General features: G+C 37.0%; 1 protein-coding gene across 1 annotated transcript in view; it reads left to right on the top strand.

The window, feature by feature from the left end:
- SLC7A1 (solute carrier family 7 member 1) overlaps positions 1 to 15815 on the top strand; it is a 47713-nt gene that overhangs the window by 7485 nt on the left and 24413 nt on the right. The window contains exons 2-3 of the mRNA XM_014061718.2: positions 9729 to 10112; positions 14137 to 14295. Coding sequence (XP_013917193.2) covers positions 9743 to 10112; positions 14137 to 14295 — 529 coding nt within the window. The 5' untranslated portion in view covers positions 9729 to 9742. The remainder of the gene's footprint in view (positions 1 to 9728; positions 10113 to 14136; positions 14296 to 15815) is intronic.

Here is a 15815-nt window from a genome sequence, read left to right as displayed (position 1 = left end):
TGAAAGGAGATTTTTAAGTATCTCAGTCCTTGTGCCGTTGGACATTATTCAATATATTTTTTACTGGCCTCTATAAAGAGATTGGGGCAAATTATTAATAATAAATACGTTCAAGTGTTTGGACTTAAATGATTGAATTATCTTCTTGCAGATGTGTTTTCAATTGTTAGCAGTCAGGATTTTTTTTCTTTGTTGTCATTTAAACTTTGAAATATGTATTTAAGTTCTTAGTTGTAACCCTGGTTTTATTGTGTTTGGACCTCTTTACATCTTACCCTCATTTTATTAGTTTATTTTATTGCTTCTTGTTTTATTGTCTTTTAAGCTGTGCTACTTTTTTCTAACCTGTGGTTACATCTCATCAGTTTATTTTAAGAATACATACATGATATCTGATTCATTGAAGGCAAATGTAGAAGAAAAGATGGGGTGGCAATTTGTGTCCATTAATGAGTCCCAGGCACGTGCTGTGTTTGTGTTATTGCAGTACTCCCTCCCAATCAAATCTAAAGCTGTAGAAGACATGTTTAGTTTTAATGCTGCTTCTGTACTGACTAGTTGAATGTATTCCCTCTCTTCTTTTAACATCAGATTATATTGGCAGATGATTCTTAATTCCAGGATAATTTATGCATAGATGTGATACTTTATTTTTTTTAAAAAATGGACCAATGTGGAATGAACAAACAGACTTCCTACTCTTATAATCACAATTTCCAATTTTGGTGATTAGAGTTCCTAGACTAATTCTGTGCATAGTTGCCCATTAAATCTCAATAAACATGCAAAGGGGTACAGAGCAGTGTTTGATTTTGCTAAGAGACTTCTCTGCAGCATATGTATTTGAGATGTGTATGTGTGTCCTTGCCTTATGACCACAATTCAGCCCAAAATTTCTGTTGCTAAGTGAAGATAGTTGTTAAGTGAGTTTTGCCCCATTTTACAACTTTTCTTGCCAGAGTTAAGTCAGCAACATGGTTAAAAAGTGAATCTGGCTTTCCCATTTGCCAAAAGGTTAAAAAGGTGCTCTACCTGACTCTGCGACACTGTAGCCATCATAAATATGAGCCAATTGCCAAGGGTCCAGATTTTGATCACATGACTGTGAAGATGCTACAATCATCCTAAGTGGGAAAAACAGTCATAAGTCACTTTTTTCAGTGCCATTGTAACTTCAAATGGTCACTAAATGGTTGTAAATCAAGGATTACCTGTATATGCATGTAAAGAACCCTCTCTCAAATTACAGTCTATTAAAATACAAAGAAAACAATATGTGTTGGCTGGATTTTTTAATGGAGAATTTGGTGCTAGAGTTCCAAAGATTGGATCAGGATATCTCTATAGTTATGTGACTGTCGGTGAGCTCTGGGCATTCATTAGTGGCTGGAACCTAATTCTTATGTCATTGGTGGGTATTCCTCTGTATCATTGGTCCAACAATATGGACAAAAAAAAACCTTGTAAAAGTAGTCCTTAATTAAGTGAAACAACTTCATCCCTAAGTAATATGTTTAAAGTGCAACATCATATAGCTTTGGCCAATTTTATAAACTTTTTTCCTTGCAGTCATTAAGTGATTTACACAGTTGATAAGCGAATCCTGCTTCCCCCCTTGACTTTGCTGGTCATTAATCGGCTGGGAAGGGTGCAGATAATGCATAGACATGACTCTGGGACACTGCAGCCATGAGAAATGTATGAGAGTTGTCAAGACCCTAATCATGGCCATGTGATTAGGGGAACTGTGACAGTTGTGTGAAGACTGGTCATAAGACACTTCTTTTTCAACAATGTTGCAATTTCAAACGGTATAAATTGAGGACTACTTGTACTTTGAAGCATTACAAGGCTTAAGAAAGATTACAATGAACAAATTGATGAACAAGGATAACACTGTAATATACTTACTTTAGAGTATTTACCCAACAATATAACTTGGAACCCAGGAAGTTGAGTCCATCCACTAGCTTTTCACGCCCAAGCGATTGGTAATTAAGAGATTTCAACTGGTGGAAAAGCATCTTGCCAAATGTCTGACAACTTTTCTGTTCACTCTGCTCCATTCCCTCTGATCTGGGTACAAACCTTAATTGAGAGAGCCGTTTCTTCTCCTAAGTATATATTATTTAGAACATGTGTCCACACAGTTCTGAATCACTATTAGTAATAAATAGAATTTTACTTTAATTTTAGATTATTCAAATAATGTGGATGTTTAATAAGCAATGTAGGTAAATTAAATTGGATTGTCTTGAGAGTTTGCTTAAGATTCTTCAGGCTGTAAGGATTTTGTAAGCTTTAGCTAGAGGGTGCAAGAAATAAGTGAAGAGATATCATTGATTTGAATATGCAAAACTTACCAGATGCAATAATTGTCCTACGGATATCTCTTTATGCAGAGTGGTTGTTAACGGCTTTCATAGGACTTTTTAACATAGATGCAATCATGTTTATCCCCTGGTCCTTTCCTATAAGGGTATTATCTTTTGTTGCAAATATGAGCATGAGGGAAATTCACTGTTCATCTCTACAGATATAACTTTGAAATTGTGAGGGTAGCCCAAAAGTTTAGAGTTGAGGGAGGAGAGCATGGAATAAAGTTTATTTGCGTCTAAGTACATTTTTTCCTCAATGTCCCTCAAGGCATCATGTGTTGAAATTACAGCATTTCTGTCTCATCCCACTCTGAAGCAGATTCTCTTGTTCTGTGCCCTGCATTTCTTCACAAGTAGGAAGTTAAAAAGTAGAGGCAAAATCACATTCTCTACTTCCTTAGAACTCAGTCCAGTGGGAGCCCCAAGCTCTGATTAATGTGTCAAATTAATTATTGAGAAAAATCCATTACCATCTAAAAAGGAAAATTGAGGCACCTGGATTCTTTTCAAGCTATGGATCCACTTCTCCAATTCTCAGTCATACTCTAAAGAATCAGAAATGACATTTTGAATTTGATAGTCTCAAGTTGCTTCATTTTGGAGCTGCTGGGAAGACTGTTACATATATTTTCTGAGAACATCTGTGCAGATGATAGACGGAATAAAAACAGTTCCCCACTGTTCTCCCATGTTCCTACTTTTGAGCTGGAATTTCCCTGCGTATTGAAAATCAACTGCAGATTTAAGTGCCAGGGCTTCACTTTTGTTTTTTCTTCTTCCTGAGAGTGAAAGAGGAATGGGGTCCGAGCAGCTATTTTCTCTATTTTGGTTTGACCATCCAAAAATAGTTGCCTTGTGTTGAATAATTTCCTTTAACTGAAAGAATTGAAGGATTTTACTCTGCAGCAAATATTTCTATTCCACTTTCCAAGTTAGATAAAGGTTCCCCTCACACATATGTGCTAGTCATTCCCGACTCTAGAGGGCGGTGCTCATTTCCGTTTCAAAGCCGAAGAGCCAGCACTGTCCGAAGATGTCTCCGTGGTCATGTGGCCGGCATGACTAAAGGCTAAAGGCACACGGAACACTGTTACCTTCTCACCAAAGGTGGTTCCTATTTTTCTACTTGCATTTTTACATGGTTTCGAACTGATAGGTTGGCAGAAGCTGGGACAAGTAATGGGAGCTCACTCCATTATGCAGCATTAGGGATTTGAACCACCACAAGTAACAGGAGCGCATTCTGTTATAAGTTACCTTTTAGTAATTTATGTTGCATCGGAACTGCAATAGGAGGTCCTCAACTTACAACCAGAAAAGGGAGTAGAAAAATTGTTCAGCAATGAAATGTTAAGTGAGGCATCATGTGACCAAGCCCAATTTCACAATCCTTTTTTTTTTGAATGTATCACCTGCAGTCATTAAGGGAGACATCACATGTGTTCGAACCCCGATTTCTGCCAGCTTCCCCATTGACTTTGTTCTTTGAAAGCCCCTGGGAAAGTTGTAAATGGCAAGGGATTGTAAGATGCTACAACTGTTGTAAGTGCAAGTCAGTTGCCAAACACTCTTAAGTCATAAACCACTTTTTCCAGCACCTTTGTAATTTAACAGTTGCTAAATAAATAATTGTTAGGCTGGAATACTGCAATGGGCTCTACATGGGGTTGCCCTTGAAGTACATCCGGCGACTACAGCTAGTCCAGAATGCAGCCGTGCGAGTGATAGTGGGCGCACCGCGGTTCGCCCACGTTACACCCGTCCTCCGCGAGCTGCACTGGCTACCTGTTGGTCTCCGGGTGCGCTTCAGGGTACTGATGACCACCTTTAAAGCACTCCATGGTAGTGGATCTGGGTACTTGAGAGACCGCCTTCTGCCGATCACCTCCCTACGACCAATTAGATCGCACAGACTGGGCCTCCTCCGAATCCCATCTGCCAGTCAATGCCGACTGGCGACCACACGGAGGAGAGCCTTTTCTGTTGCAGCTCCGACCCTGTGGAACGATCTCCCCGTTGAGATCCGTACCCTCACCACCATCCAGACCTTCCGCGCAGCCCTCAAGATCTGGCTCTCCCAGCAGGCCTGGGGATAGGTTTCCAATTCACCCGCCCGAGTGTTTGATTGCTGAACGAAAGTTGTGTTTTTACTATTTTTCTTTGTTCACATTTTTTTTTTTGACACTGCACCCCCCTCCCTTGTGGTTGTAAGCTGCCCTGAGTCCCCTCAGGGAAAAGGGCGGCCTATAAATCCCAATAAACTCAAACTCAAACTCAAGGACTACTTGTGTTTACATATGATTCACTCTATAACTTTCTCTCCTGCATTTGTTGTTTTTGCATTGTTGAACTTACAGTATGAAGCTTCTTATGGACTTTCTTAGCCCAAGTGTCTTTTACAAAGAAAGATTATGAAAATTATTAGGTATAGGAGACCCCATGGGGTCCTCTAGCATGTTAGTATACTCAGAAACATATATACTTACTATACCAATATTGTAGAGGAAGCTTTTGTGCTAAAAAGAAATCTAAAAAGTTCCATTTTAGTCTTTCTACTATTTCAGAGTTTTTAAATCCAACTCTACAAATTATGCCTTACTATCCTGCATTGTACACAGAAAGTGAAACCACCTCTGCTATAGAAACAACAACCTTATTCAGCCTCTCAATTTTGGTTTATTTACTTTATATATGCTGCTTTGGACACTGAATGTGGTAGGGGTGTTATTAAAAGTACACTTTGTTCAAAAGGTGTCAGCTGAAAGACCAGGGACTACACATAAGTTGCTTTGGACACTGAATGTGGTAGGGGTGTTATTAAAAGTACACTTTGTTCAAAAGGTGTCAGCTGAAAGACCAGGGATCACACATAAGTTATTAATTCTGTTTACTCTCAGAGCTCTAGGTTCTTGTTTGGGGTTTCTACCATAAGTTTTTCACTTCTTTTAAACCAGTGAGAGTTTTAATGGTTTTAGACTATTATTCCTTTATACTCTTTCTCTGCCTCATAAAATAGAGTAGGAAAAAAAACCCAAAATGTATTTTAAAGTATAGAATTATGTAAGTTAAAGACAATAGTCCCATTAATATAAGGAACAGGATACTGATAATTGAAAGACCCACCTGGGTTAGTGGAATAACTCATCCAAAATAGATTGAAATGGATAAAGAACTAAGAATGTTCACCCCAAAGTAAATTTACCTTCCGGCCTATATTGCCATGTCCAGGAAATGAAATTTATGAAATGAGATAGAATTGTGTCTGGTCAGCGTTGGTGATACTAGCCAAATTTATCTTCCGGGAAGCATGTACTTCTCTGTTCTTTATGAATTCCTACTCATAATTGCTATTATTGGCACATAGATTCTGTGCTTGATTGTTTTGGTCAGCATGCTGGGTAAGATACCTCATTCATCTGAAGCATCTCCTACAGTTCTTGAGCAATAGAGCAGCATAGGCAAAGATGAGCATATATTAATTCTGCACTAATGGGAGCTTTCAATAAACATTTTATCTATTTACTTGTATGCAAATTAATTTTGCTTTTTATTTTTGTTTGGGTTTTTTTTTTGGCTAAAATACTATAGTGATCTTTCAAAGATCAGCTTTTAAAAATCTGATCTTCACTGGAAAATCATTATTTATTTATTTAAAGGGTACAGATGTTAATGTACAATGTTTCAATCTTTTCAAAGTTATACTGTTTTATCTAAATTTGTAAATATGACAGTATGCATACAACTTTTACAGAATGTAAATGTGCTTGTTAATGCACACGTAGGTATTATTTAACGTTTTGTGAAAAAAATTATTGCCCCTTGTTTTATTTTTTAAAATTAAAGATGATCAGGTTGCAAGTTGCTTTTCATTTTTTTTTAGTCATGAAGCATACTGTTGAACTATTGTTAAAATGGGTGGAACCAGAAGTATAGTTTAACAACTACAAAAGAAATTCCTTTCTTGCATTTATTAAGTAACTGCAGATTAAAGGTAAATCTATATATAGGTGATGTTATCATAGTAAATGTGTTTGATCAACAAACTTGAAATCTTATATTGTTGCTTGTAGTAGTTGTATTAAAATACAGGAACTAAATTGTTTCTGATAGTATTGCAGAAGGAAGCCACTGTGGTTAAGCAATGATGCAATATGAGTGGTTTGTTGCATGTTCTTCATTAATAAAAGAGCTTTGGAAGAAAACACGTTATCTCAAAACTGAAAGCTTGTTAAAACTAACAACTAAAACTGTTGTGAGGTAGGTGAAGAGAGAAACCTGTTAGAGAAAGGAAAACAAAAGTTGCCATAAGTGTCCTGATAGTGTTTTATTTTTGGGAAAGGCTTTTGATGGTTTTAGATATACTTCAGAAGATCTGAAAATAGAACAGTGGAAGAATGATTTCTGTGTATGGTCTACAGAGAATTAATATTCAGGTGGTTTTAACCAAACAACATATGGGAGAGAGACCTAATTTTTGTTACAGCTTTCATGCATCTTGCATAGTTGAAACCATCTATGTAAAAACAGCAATAACATCAGGAAAGATTAAAAAATAACCTTAAACTATAAAATAATGTATCACTTTGATAATGCTTTTTTAAAATAAATTTTACTGATACAATTCTATTCAAATTTGCCTGCAGTATTTCCTTGCTAGAGAATAGTTCTGGCTATCCCCTAATCATTTTGATTGTTCTTTTCTAGTTTCTGTAATAATACATATAGAAATAATGCCATGCATATTTACATTGCAATTTTACTTCTGTCAATTTTTGCTTTCTATTTTCTTCCAAATAATTCCCAGTATAGAATTTCCCTTTTTTCTAGCCACTGCACACCAGACTGACATTTTCACTGATATGCTTTCATTAGGTCTCTTCAAGATTGCTTTCCTGGCCAGTGATTCCACTTCTGCTAAAGAATACATGAGCTTGCACTTCAAGCCAAAGCTTACCCTGGATTGCCTTTGCTATTTTAAGGCCCATTCACCCCTTTCATTTTGGATCTCTCCACAGACCCTTTTTTGATCTGATCAACTGGAACAATTTGAAATAATCAGCAAACTTGCCACCTCGTTGCTCATCTCTTATTCCAAGGGTGTTTATAAATGAGCTTAAATGACTGATCCATGTGATACCCCTTTTATACAACCCTACTTTGTGAAAACTGTATTACTAATCTCTGCTTCCTGTTCTTTGATGATCACAAATCCGTGAGATGACTTGTCCTCTTATGACATTGCTTCTATATTTGCCCTGAAAACCTGAATAAGGAGCTTTGTTGGAGACATTCAGCTACTAGCACATATCAAATCATTCTTGTTTTCATGCTTGTTTACATACATACTGTGCATACAGTTTTCTACTTTTCTTCCCTCCATTTTACTCAGATTGGATGTGAAATCAACTGGCTTATAATTTCCTGAATCTACCCTCTCTCTTTTTAAAATTTAGAATTATATGCTGATTACATAATAAGATATTTGGCTAAGGGTCATACCTTTAATAATTATTTTCTGCCTCCAATGCTATAGGAGCCATGGTGAATGATAACCATGATTTATTGAGTGGAACAGTTGTTTTACTCAGGTTTATTCCCAACTATTCTGGCTATAAGATTAATGCTGCTGCCCAGGTCTAATAGTATCCTTTTCAGCCGATCTAGGACTTCCAAGGATGTATGGGGAAAGAAACCATGCTACTTGCTAAGACTAGGGCTGAGTCCTAGTATTGGGAGGAAGTGAAGGAGCCTACAGGAAGTGCTTTGGGCTTTAATAAATTGGCATGGGATATATGCTTTGAATAATGAAAAAAACCTGCTCTACTATTTCCTATGTTTCCTAACATAGGAACAGCTTATTTAAATAAGAAGCATTTCAAAAGAACCTATTTCTTAGAGAAACTTCAAAGGATTTTGCTTTTCCTCACCTACTTCCTTCTTGAAATTCTGAGAATTTGGGAAACTCAGAAGAAGAAGCGAAGTAGTTTTCTTTTTCTTTTCTTTTTATGAGTTGGGGAATTCTTATCACACAAACATTGGCCTTTGCAGAAGGACAAACTTCCGCCTTCTCCTTTGTCTTCTGTTGCTAAAATAAAAGCTGAAAAGTTACGGTTTATTTTTATTGTTCCAGATGTAGCAATATTGAGCTCATAATCCACAAATTGAAAGTCTAGTCTTATCTTCCCTATAGTACTATTTATGCCTATTTTAAAGGTTATTGGAACAAGGACTAAAATATTAATTAAACACACATATGCTTCCATACTAAACATCTTTTTGTTCAGCTTGCTTGAGGATCAAAAGGCTAGGCAGATAATTGAATCACCATATTAATAGTGCCATTGCTCTTTGAAAGCAAGGAAACAGAATGTGAAAATTATGAATTATGCAGTAAAATATGTACATGACCGGTAATATTCCCATTTGTTTTTTCCACTCAGTCTTTCAAAATTCTTTTGATTGATTTATCCATATTTTTTGAAGTATAAGGCGCACTTCCCCCCAAAATGGGTGAAAATCTTGGTCTTATATAGTGGATATTGTGGTGGTGGTGGGGAGTGGGGTTGGTGCAGGGTCGATCAGCTGTTCTAGAATGGGCCGTGGCAGTGTTGGCGAATTGGCTCTGGCCGTGGCGAACGGGCCATGCAAAATGGGCAGTGAATGGGCAGCAGCGAATGGGCATCAGCAAATGGACTACACCGAACCAGCCATGCCGGTGGCAAATGGACTGCGCCAAATGGGCTGCAGTGGTGGCGAATGGGAAGTGGCAGCAAACAGGCCACACTGAACGGGCTGCTCCGAAAAATATGGCATATGTTTGCACTTTTAAAAGTGGAAGATCAGGTGTTGTTTACCCCAAACCAGGGACTATCTACTTGAAGACAAGAGACTAAAAATTGAGAATGGAGTGGTGGTGAAATACTCAGATTTCAGGTTGGCAATTGCTTGGAAAAAGAACCACTTTAAAGGAAAGCAAAATATTACTGCTCATAGATGTATTCATGAAAATAAATATATAACAAATTGTTTCATATTTATAATGAAGAAGTGAAATATTTCAGTCTCTTTCATTTCAGTTTTTTACTTTGTAAAATAGTACTTCCATCGCAAACTCTTACTTAGCTAAAGTCAAGTGAAATGAGCTCTGAGTAGAAACTTATAGGTTTGTACTCCTAAATTCAGAAATTGGCAGGAAGTAATTGACTATTTTCTTATCCCTTAAAATAAAGGTGGTCCAAGGGAGGGTGCTGTGTTAGGGGAGTTCCTACCATGTAACAGAACTGTTTGCAGAAGTAGCTCATTTTTCCCTGCCCAATGATACTGATTCAGATATATTTTCTTATTATACAGGTTCAGTCGAGAAGATGCCTTGCCATAAAGTTATCCATTTTGGGCAGCAGTTGTTTCGTCGGAAAGTGGTAGACTGTTCCAGCAACGACAGCCGGCTTTCGCGGTGCCTCAACACATTTGACTTGGTTGCTCTTGGAGTAGGTAGCACCCTTGGGGCAGGGGTTTATATTCTGGCTGGAGCAGTGGCAAAAGAAAATTCAGGACCTGCCATTGTCATTTCCTTTCTGATTGCCGCTCTGGCTTCTGTGCTGGCTGGACTTTGCTACGCAGAATTTGGTGCTAGAGTTCCAAAGACTGGATCAGCATATCTCTATAGTTATGTGACTGTCGGTGAGCTGTTGGCATTCATTACTGGCTGGAACCTAATTCTTTCTTACGTCATTGGTGGGTATTCTTTGTATCATTGGTCCATTCAATTAAGAATAGATTTAGACTTGTGAAATATTGCGTTGTACTCTGACATAATAATAGCTTCCTTTAAAACTTTAGAATAGCTTAATATGATCATCCCAAAAGCATATTATTTGAGTAGAGAATACTGGCTAATAAGAGCAGTACTTTGAAAGGAATGGTTCCTTTAATGTTTTAGCCTCTGAAGGTGGGAACAGAGTGGTGTAACTAAAAGAAATGGAACCAAAATATGTGGGCCTTCTCAAGGGGTGAGTTGTGGATATTAAAAAAAGTATGTTCATTATTATTACAATATGATCTTATTTGGGGCATCATTTTAGAAGTACCTAAAATGTGTTGATTTGCCATATTTAAAGGGAGAAATTTTAGGAAGAGATCCATGCAACAGGGTGAGCTCCCATTACTTGCCTCAGCTCCTGCCCATCTAGCAGTTCAAAAGCCTGCAAGTGCGAATAGATTAATAAGTACCACTTTTGTGAGAAGATAACAGCGTTCCGTATGCCTTTGGGTATAGCGATATTGGCCACATGACTACGGAAATGGTCTCTGGACAGTGCTGGCTTCCTCGGCCAAGAAATGGACAGGACCACTCTGCCCTAAGTCGGACATGTCTGACAGGCAAACCTTTGCCTTTTTTTCTAATACTTACAAAAATGTGGCTGAAAATAATTGATTCCTGGGATAGTTCACAAGAACTATTAATCAAAAGAAAAAATGCATGTCAAGGCTATTTCTTATACTGAAACAGTGGGGAGATTCAGGCCCTGGCTTTTCAAAAGACATAAACTTCACTTCTGGATCAAAAAAGGAAGCAAAGGAACAGATATTTGCTATCTTGGAGTGTCTATATATAATTATCTAATTTGAAAGTGGAATTCTTGCTGATTTTTTTGTGTAATGACCTTCCACTTTCCTTCTAGTAAATATTAGCAATCAGCACTTAGGGACGTCTTCCTTTGAATAAGTGTTTTGATTGTATGATAAACACGAGAAATCTGTCCCGATGCGTATGATAGAGTGCTATGCATTAGGATTTAATCTGACATGCTGATGAATGTTAAGAATCCTTTTGGCCACAAACAAATGTTTGAAGGGAAAATTACAACTAGACTGGCGGTCCCTAAGTTTTGCGGCTTGGTGGCCTGGCTGTGGGATGGGGGGAGAGGGAAATTGGGTGTGTGAGCGGTGGGCCAGTGCAAACGTGTGCAGCTTGACTTGCACAAAAGCAAAACTGAGCCTTCTTTTAAGACTGATCATAGGAGAACATTGCAAATTTATTTTGTGTTTTCCTTTTTTTTGTCAATTGCAAAAGTGTATCAAAAAAGAAAAGAAACACAATTTAGATATAGAGTCGGAAATCAGACCATGTGCTATGTGTAGTTCAATACTCTTCTCTTTTTAACACACAATTAAATGCAGAATCTCATATTACATGTAATAACTTGCCATGTTAGCAAGAGATCTACTAGGTTGGTAACAACAATTACATGTAATAAATAAAAACAAACAACTAAAGCATTGTGTGGCTTCTAGTAACTCCAGTTTCTGATAACTCTGGTTTCTTTATGTGTATGAAATGGCAAACTAATTAATTAAATTACAGATGGAAACATAATGCCAATCTGGCCCCAAGAGGCCTTTGAGTTTCTAATTACTGAAATTCCATGAGACTATTGGAAGTCCTATGTGAACTCTTATAAGATCTATAAACTTTTTTCAGATCTGTGCCTGAGCCTCTGATTAAAATTTGGGACAAATATAGGTTTCGTGGGCTCTGAATTGGAAGATGATTTGATCATGACTTGAGCAAAAGTGATATGGTACATATTCAAGCAAAAGGCACATACAATTCTTGAATAATGATTCAGGAGGTAATTGTTTCAGCCAGATGATAAAGTTACATCATAATATTTTAAGTGTAAGAATTGGTGAAGGGATAATAAAATTAATGAAAATGTAGAATTAATTAAATTAATAGGGGATTAAGAGCTCTTGCATGTAAGAAGCATTAAAGATAATAATATTCAGAAACATTTTGTTGGAAGTTGGCAAATTGTTTTTTTTTTAAATTAAAAAGTAATGTCCAACACGTTTCTCTGTTTGGCTGGTTTCATTAACCCTTCGGAACCTGACAGTAGTGCCCTTAAGGAAATGTACTGTATGGTTTATGTTTTTTGCTTAGTTTATAACTTAAAAAAAACACACACATTAATAATACATAATTCATTTTAGCAACTAACTGCGGATGAAAACTACTTAAAACAATTTTTATTGGCTTTCTGTGAAATAATAGCTGGACAATATTTATCTTTGGTGGAATTCACATTTTGTAGAATAATTTTTCAACAGGCAGTTCCTGTAGCAAGTATTTAATAATTTTTTTGTAGAAGGGTAAAGAAATAGTGGTTCGTGTTTTTCTGTGATAAAAGAAAATTCTTGGGAGAAGCACAGCATGAATTTGTTTAAAGATGGAATTTGTTCCAAAATAAGTAGGAGTTGTTGAATAGGAAGGGTTTGGAAGGGAATGTAGGTTGAACTTCAAAAGCTCTGTATTTATTTACAACTACTTGGTGTTCGCATAAAGAATTTCCTTGCTTTGTATGCATTTATAGAATTCCCCTGATCTTGTTGATCAGAACATGGCCCCCGTGAATCTTTTTATATTGCTTCCCAGAAAAAAAAATCACTCTGTTAGGCTGAGTGATATAAATACAAAATCATTTATTGAGAATTCCTCTTGAGGTCCAATGCTTTCAAAGGGTATCAGCTTAGAGAGCATGACTTTTGCACTGTATAAGTACTCAAAGAATCCTTCCCCAGTCTTGTACCCTTCAGATGTAGAGTAAATCTTCGCTCCAATTGTCACCAGTTACCATTGCCTCTTTAGACTTGGCTTGTAAATTACCACCCTTGGCCTTTATTCAAAGTGCAATTGAACTTGCTGGACCACATTGTTTTCTTCCTTAAACCAGGAAATAACTTATTTTCATTTTGACTAAAATTCTGAGTTTTACCCATCACACAATAAATGATGGGATTTCAATGATTTTGTACAGATTTGACTAAAGTTTGAGATTGAGTTCAGTCACCCCAGGCTGTGATGGGAGCCAAAACATTTATTAAATAATAATAACTAACAGTAATATATCAAAGAACAAGGTCATTCAATCAGTTATACATACATGGTGAAAACTAGAGGTAGTAGTTGCATTTGTATTGGCAGATATTCAGTAAAAATGGAAAAACTAAAAAAACAATTAGATACCCAAATATTTGTAAAAAAAGAAATGGGTAGTATAGGGTAATACAGAATTGATCACCTTGTTTTGGAAAGAGCATTATGACTTGCCAAGATTTTGGTGATATCTCTGTGATTTAAATGTTCAGTTGCAAAAATCTGAAGAACCACTGGCCTCTAAAATGCCCAACAGGGAACAACCCCCTCGTTGTCACTTCTGAACTCTTGCATACAACAGTTCTGTGAATTTGAGTGAATAACTCCTGTTCGTACGACACAGGCCAGGAACTGGGGAGTAGTAGGAAACAAGCAACACACATTTTAGAGGAAGATAGTTGAATTGCCTTGCATTCTTGTTCAACCTGATTTTGAAACCTCTAGAAGATTAAGTGAACTTGTTAACAAAACTCTTCAACAGCAGTTGCGCAATTCTGCTTGGTGCTATTAAGGGCATGTCAGAAGCCAAAGCATGGCTTGTTGGTTTGGTTGTACAACAAAAACACAGCACCTTCAGAATAAAAAAAAATTTAAAATGAAATGTGAAATTGTATTCATCTGTTTGGGATATCTACCCCTTTATGATGAGATTCCAATTTCAAACTGGTCCTCTCTTCTATATGTATTTTCACATGTTTTATATGTTCCTTGGCATTTTTTTTTTTTTGCATAACCTTGTTCACTCCAGATGAACTAGTGCCATGTGTATGTTAATGGATAAAATGTTATAAAGAGGTAGCTTTTATTTTTATTGTCATGCAGGAACCTCAAGTGTAGCCCGAGCTTGGAGTGCAACATTTGATAAGCTTATAGGAGAGCATATTGAGAAATTCTTTTCCCGCTACATGTCTATGGATGCTCCTGGTGTGTTAGCAAAATACCCAGATGTCTTTTCTGTTGTCATTATCCTAATCCTAACAGGTGAGAGAAGTAAATAAATATTATTTGGGATGAGCATTTTGTGGTGCTTTTGAAATCTTATTTTGCAGAGAAAATGAAGAGACTTACTGTATCTTTATCTCCCAAAAGGGTGTGAAAATGTCTATGCGTCTTATCGACTGAATATTGAGGAAGCCCCGCCCACCCGCTGGCAATTTTTTTGGCCTCTGCAGGCCTAGTTTTTGGGCCTTTTTTCAGCCTTTTCCAAGCGTTTTTTGGTCCGTTTTCAGGCCATTTTTTTGGCTTATTTTGGGGGCTTTTTTCAACTTGTTTTTGAGGCTTTTGGGGCCATTTTTGAGGCTTTTTAAGGTCATTTTTGAGGCTTTTTTGACCCTTTTTTTTTGAAAAAAAATAACCTGAAAAAAGCCTCAAAAACTGCCCGAAAAAGCCTCAAAAACAGCCCATAAAAGCCTCAAAAATAGCCCCAAAAAGCCTCGAAAGCAGCCCCCCAAAGCCTCAAAAATGGGATGAAAAATGCCTCAAAAACAGGATGAAAAATGCCTCAAAAACAGGATGAAAAAAGCCCCAGAAACAGGCCAAAAAACCCCTAAAAAATGGGCCAAACCCCCCTCAAATATGGGCTGAAAAAAGCCTCCAAAACAGACCAAAAAAGCCTAAAAAATGGGTAGAAAAAAGGCTGGAAAAGGGCAGATAAAAGGCTCCCAAAAGGGCTGAACTGTGGCGTGTAAAGCAGGGGTGGTTCCTGCAGGCATTACTACCGGTTTATTGAAACATTCTAGCTGTGCTTTTTTCTTGTAATAAAAACTGTGATTAAAGATTACCTTTAATGGGCTTTGGAATGGGCTTTGAAACTTCCCATTTTTTTCACTTGTGACCTAAGAAACAAAACGTATATGTTATTCACAACGTTGAAGGGAATTAGATTTAAAATCCAGGTTTACTTTTGGTGTTTACCTCAAAGGCTCCCTACGTAAATGCTCAGTACACATTTTCTGATTATGTGCTTCTCAGATGTTAGGCAAGATACGCTCCAGTTGCTTGGCAACTCTGGCCATATAGCATAAGGCTCTGTTTTCTGAAAACCAATGAGAAAGTTGTGCTGTCTTATTTCTGCAGTTGCCAAATCTTCTTTCAGATCTGAAAGGGTTTTTTCCCCTAATTCTTTCTCCCCATATCTGTTACATTCCTTTGTAAAAACAACTTGAAAGCTTGTTGAGTCTCATTCCTGTTTGAGACATCACTCAACAAAAGCTAGCAATGGAGATTTCCATGACTGACCAGAACATGTCTAGGCACCTTCTTAAAATTTATGTTTGCTTCTTAAAAAAATATCCCTGAATACAATTTCATAGACTGATAGTTTGGACCAGGACCATGTATTGATATTCTGATCATGTAAAAGGTGCACTTTATAAATATTAAATCAAGTGACTGAAATAATTGGCACTGGAAATTTTTAAGTCATTACAAAGTTCGTCCGTGGCTAGATTCACAACACAGCGAAACAGTAGCTTTGTTGTTATGAAAATATTTTGGATATG

The sequence above is a fragment of the Thamnophis sirtalis genome, unplaced genomic scaffold, assembly GCF_051295495.1.
Source record: "Thamnophis sirtalis isolate CommonGarterSnake01/CBP01778 unplaced genomic scaffold, rThaSir2_p1.2 scaffold_8, whole genome shotgun sequence".
NCBI lineage: Eukaryota > Metazoa > Chordata > Lepidosauria > Squamata > Natricidae > Thamnophis > Thamnophis sirtalis.
This window is presented reverse-complemented; position numbering and strand designations above follow the sequence as displayed.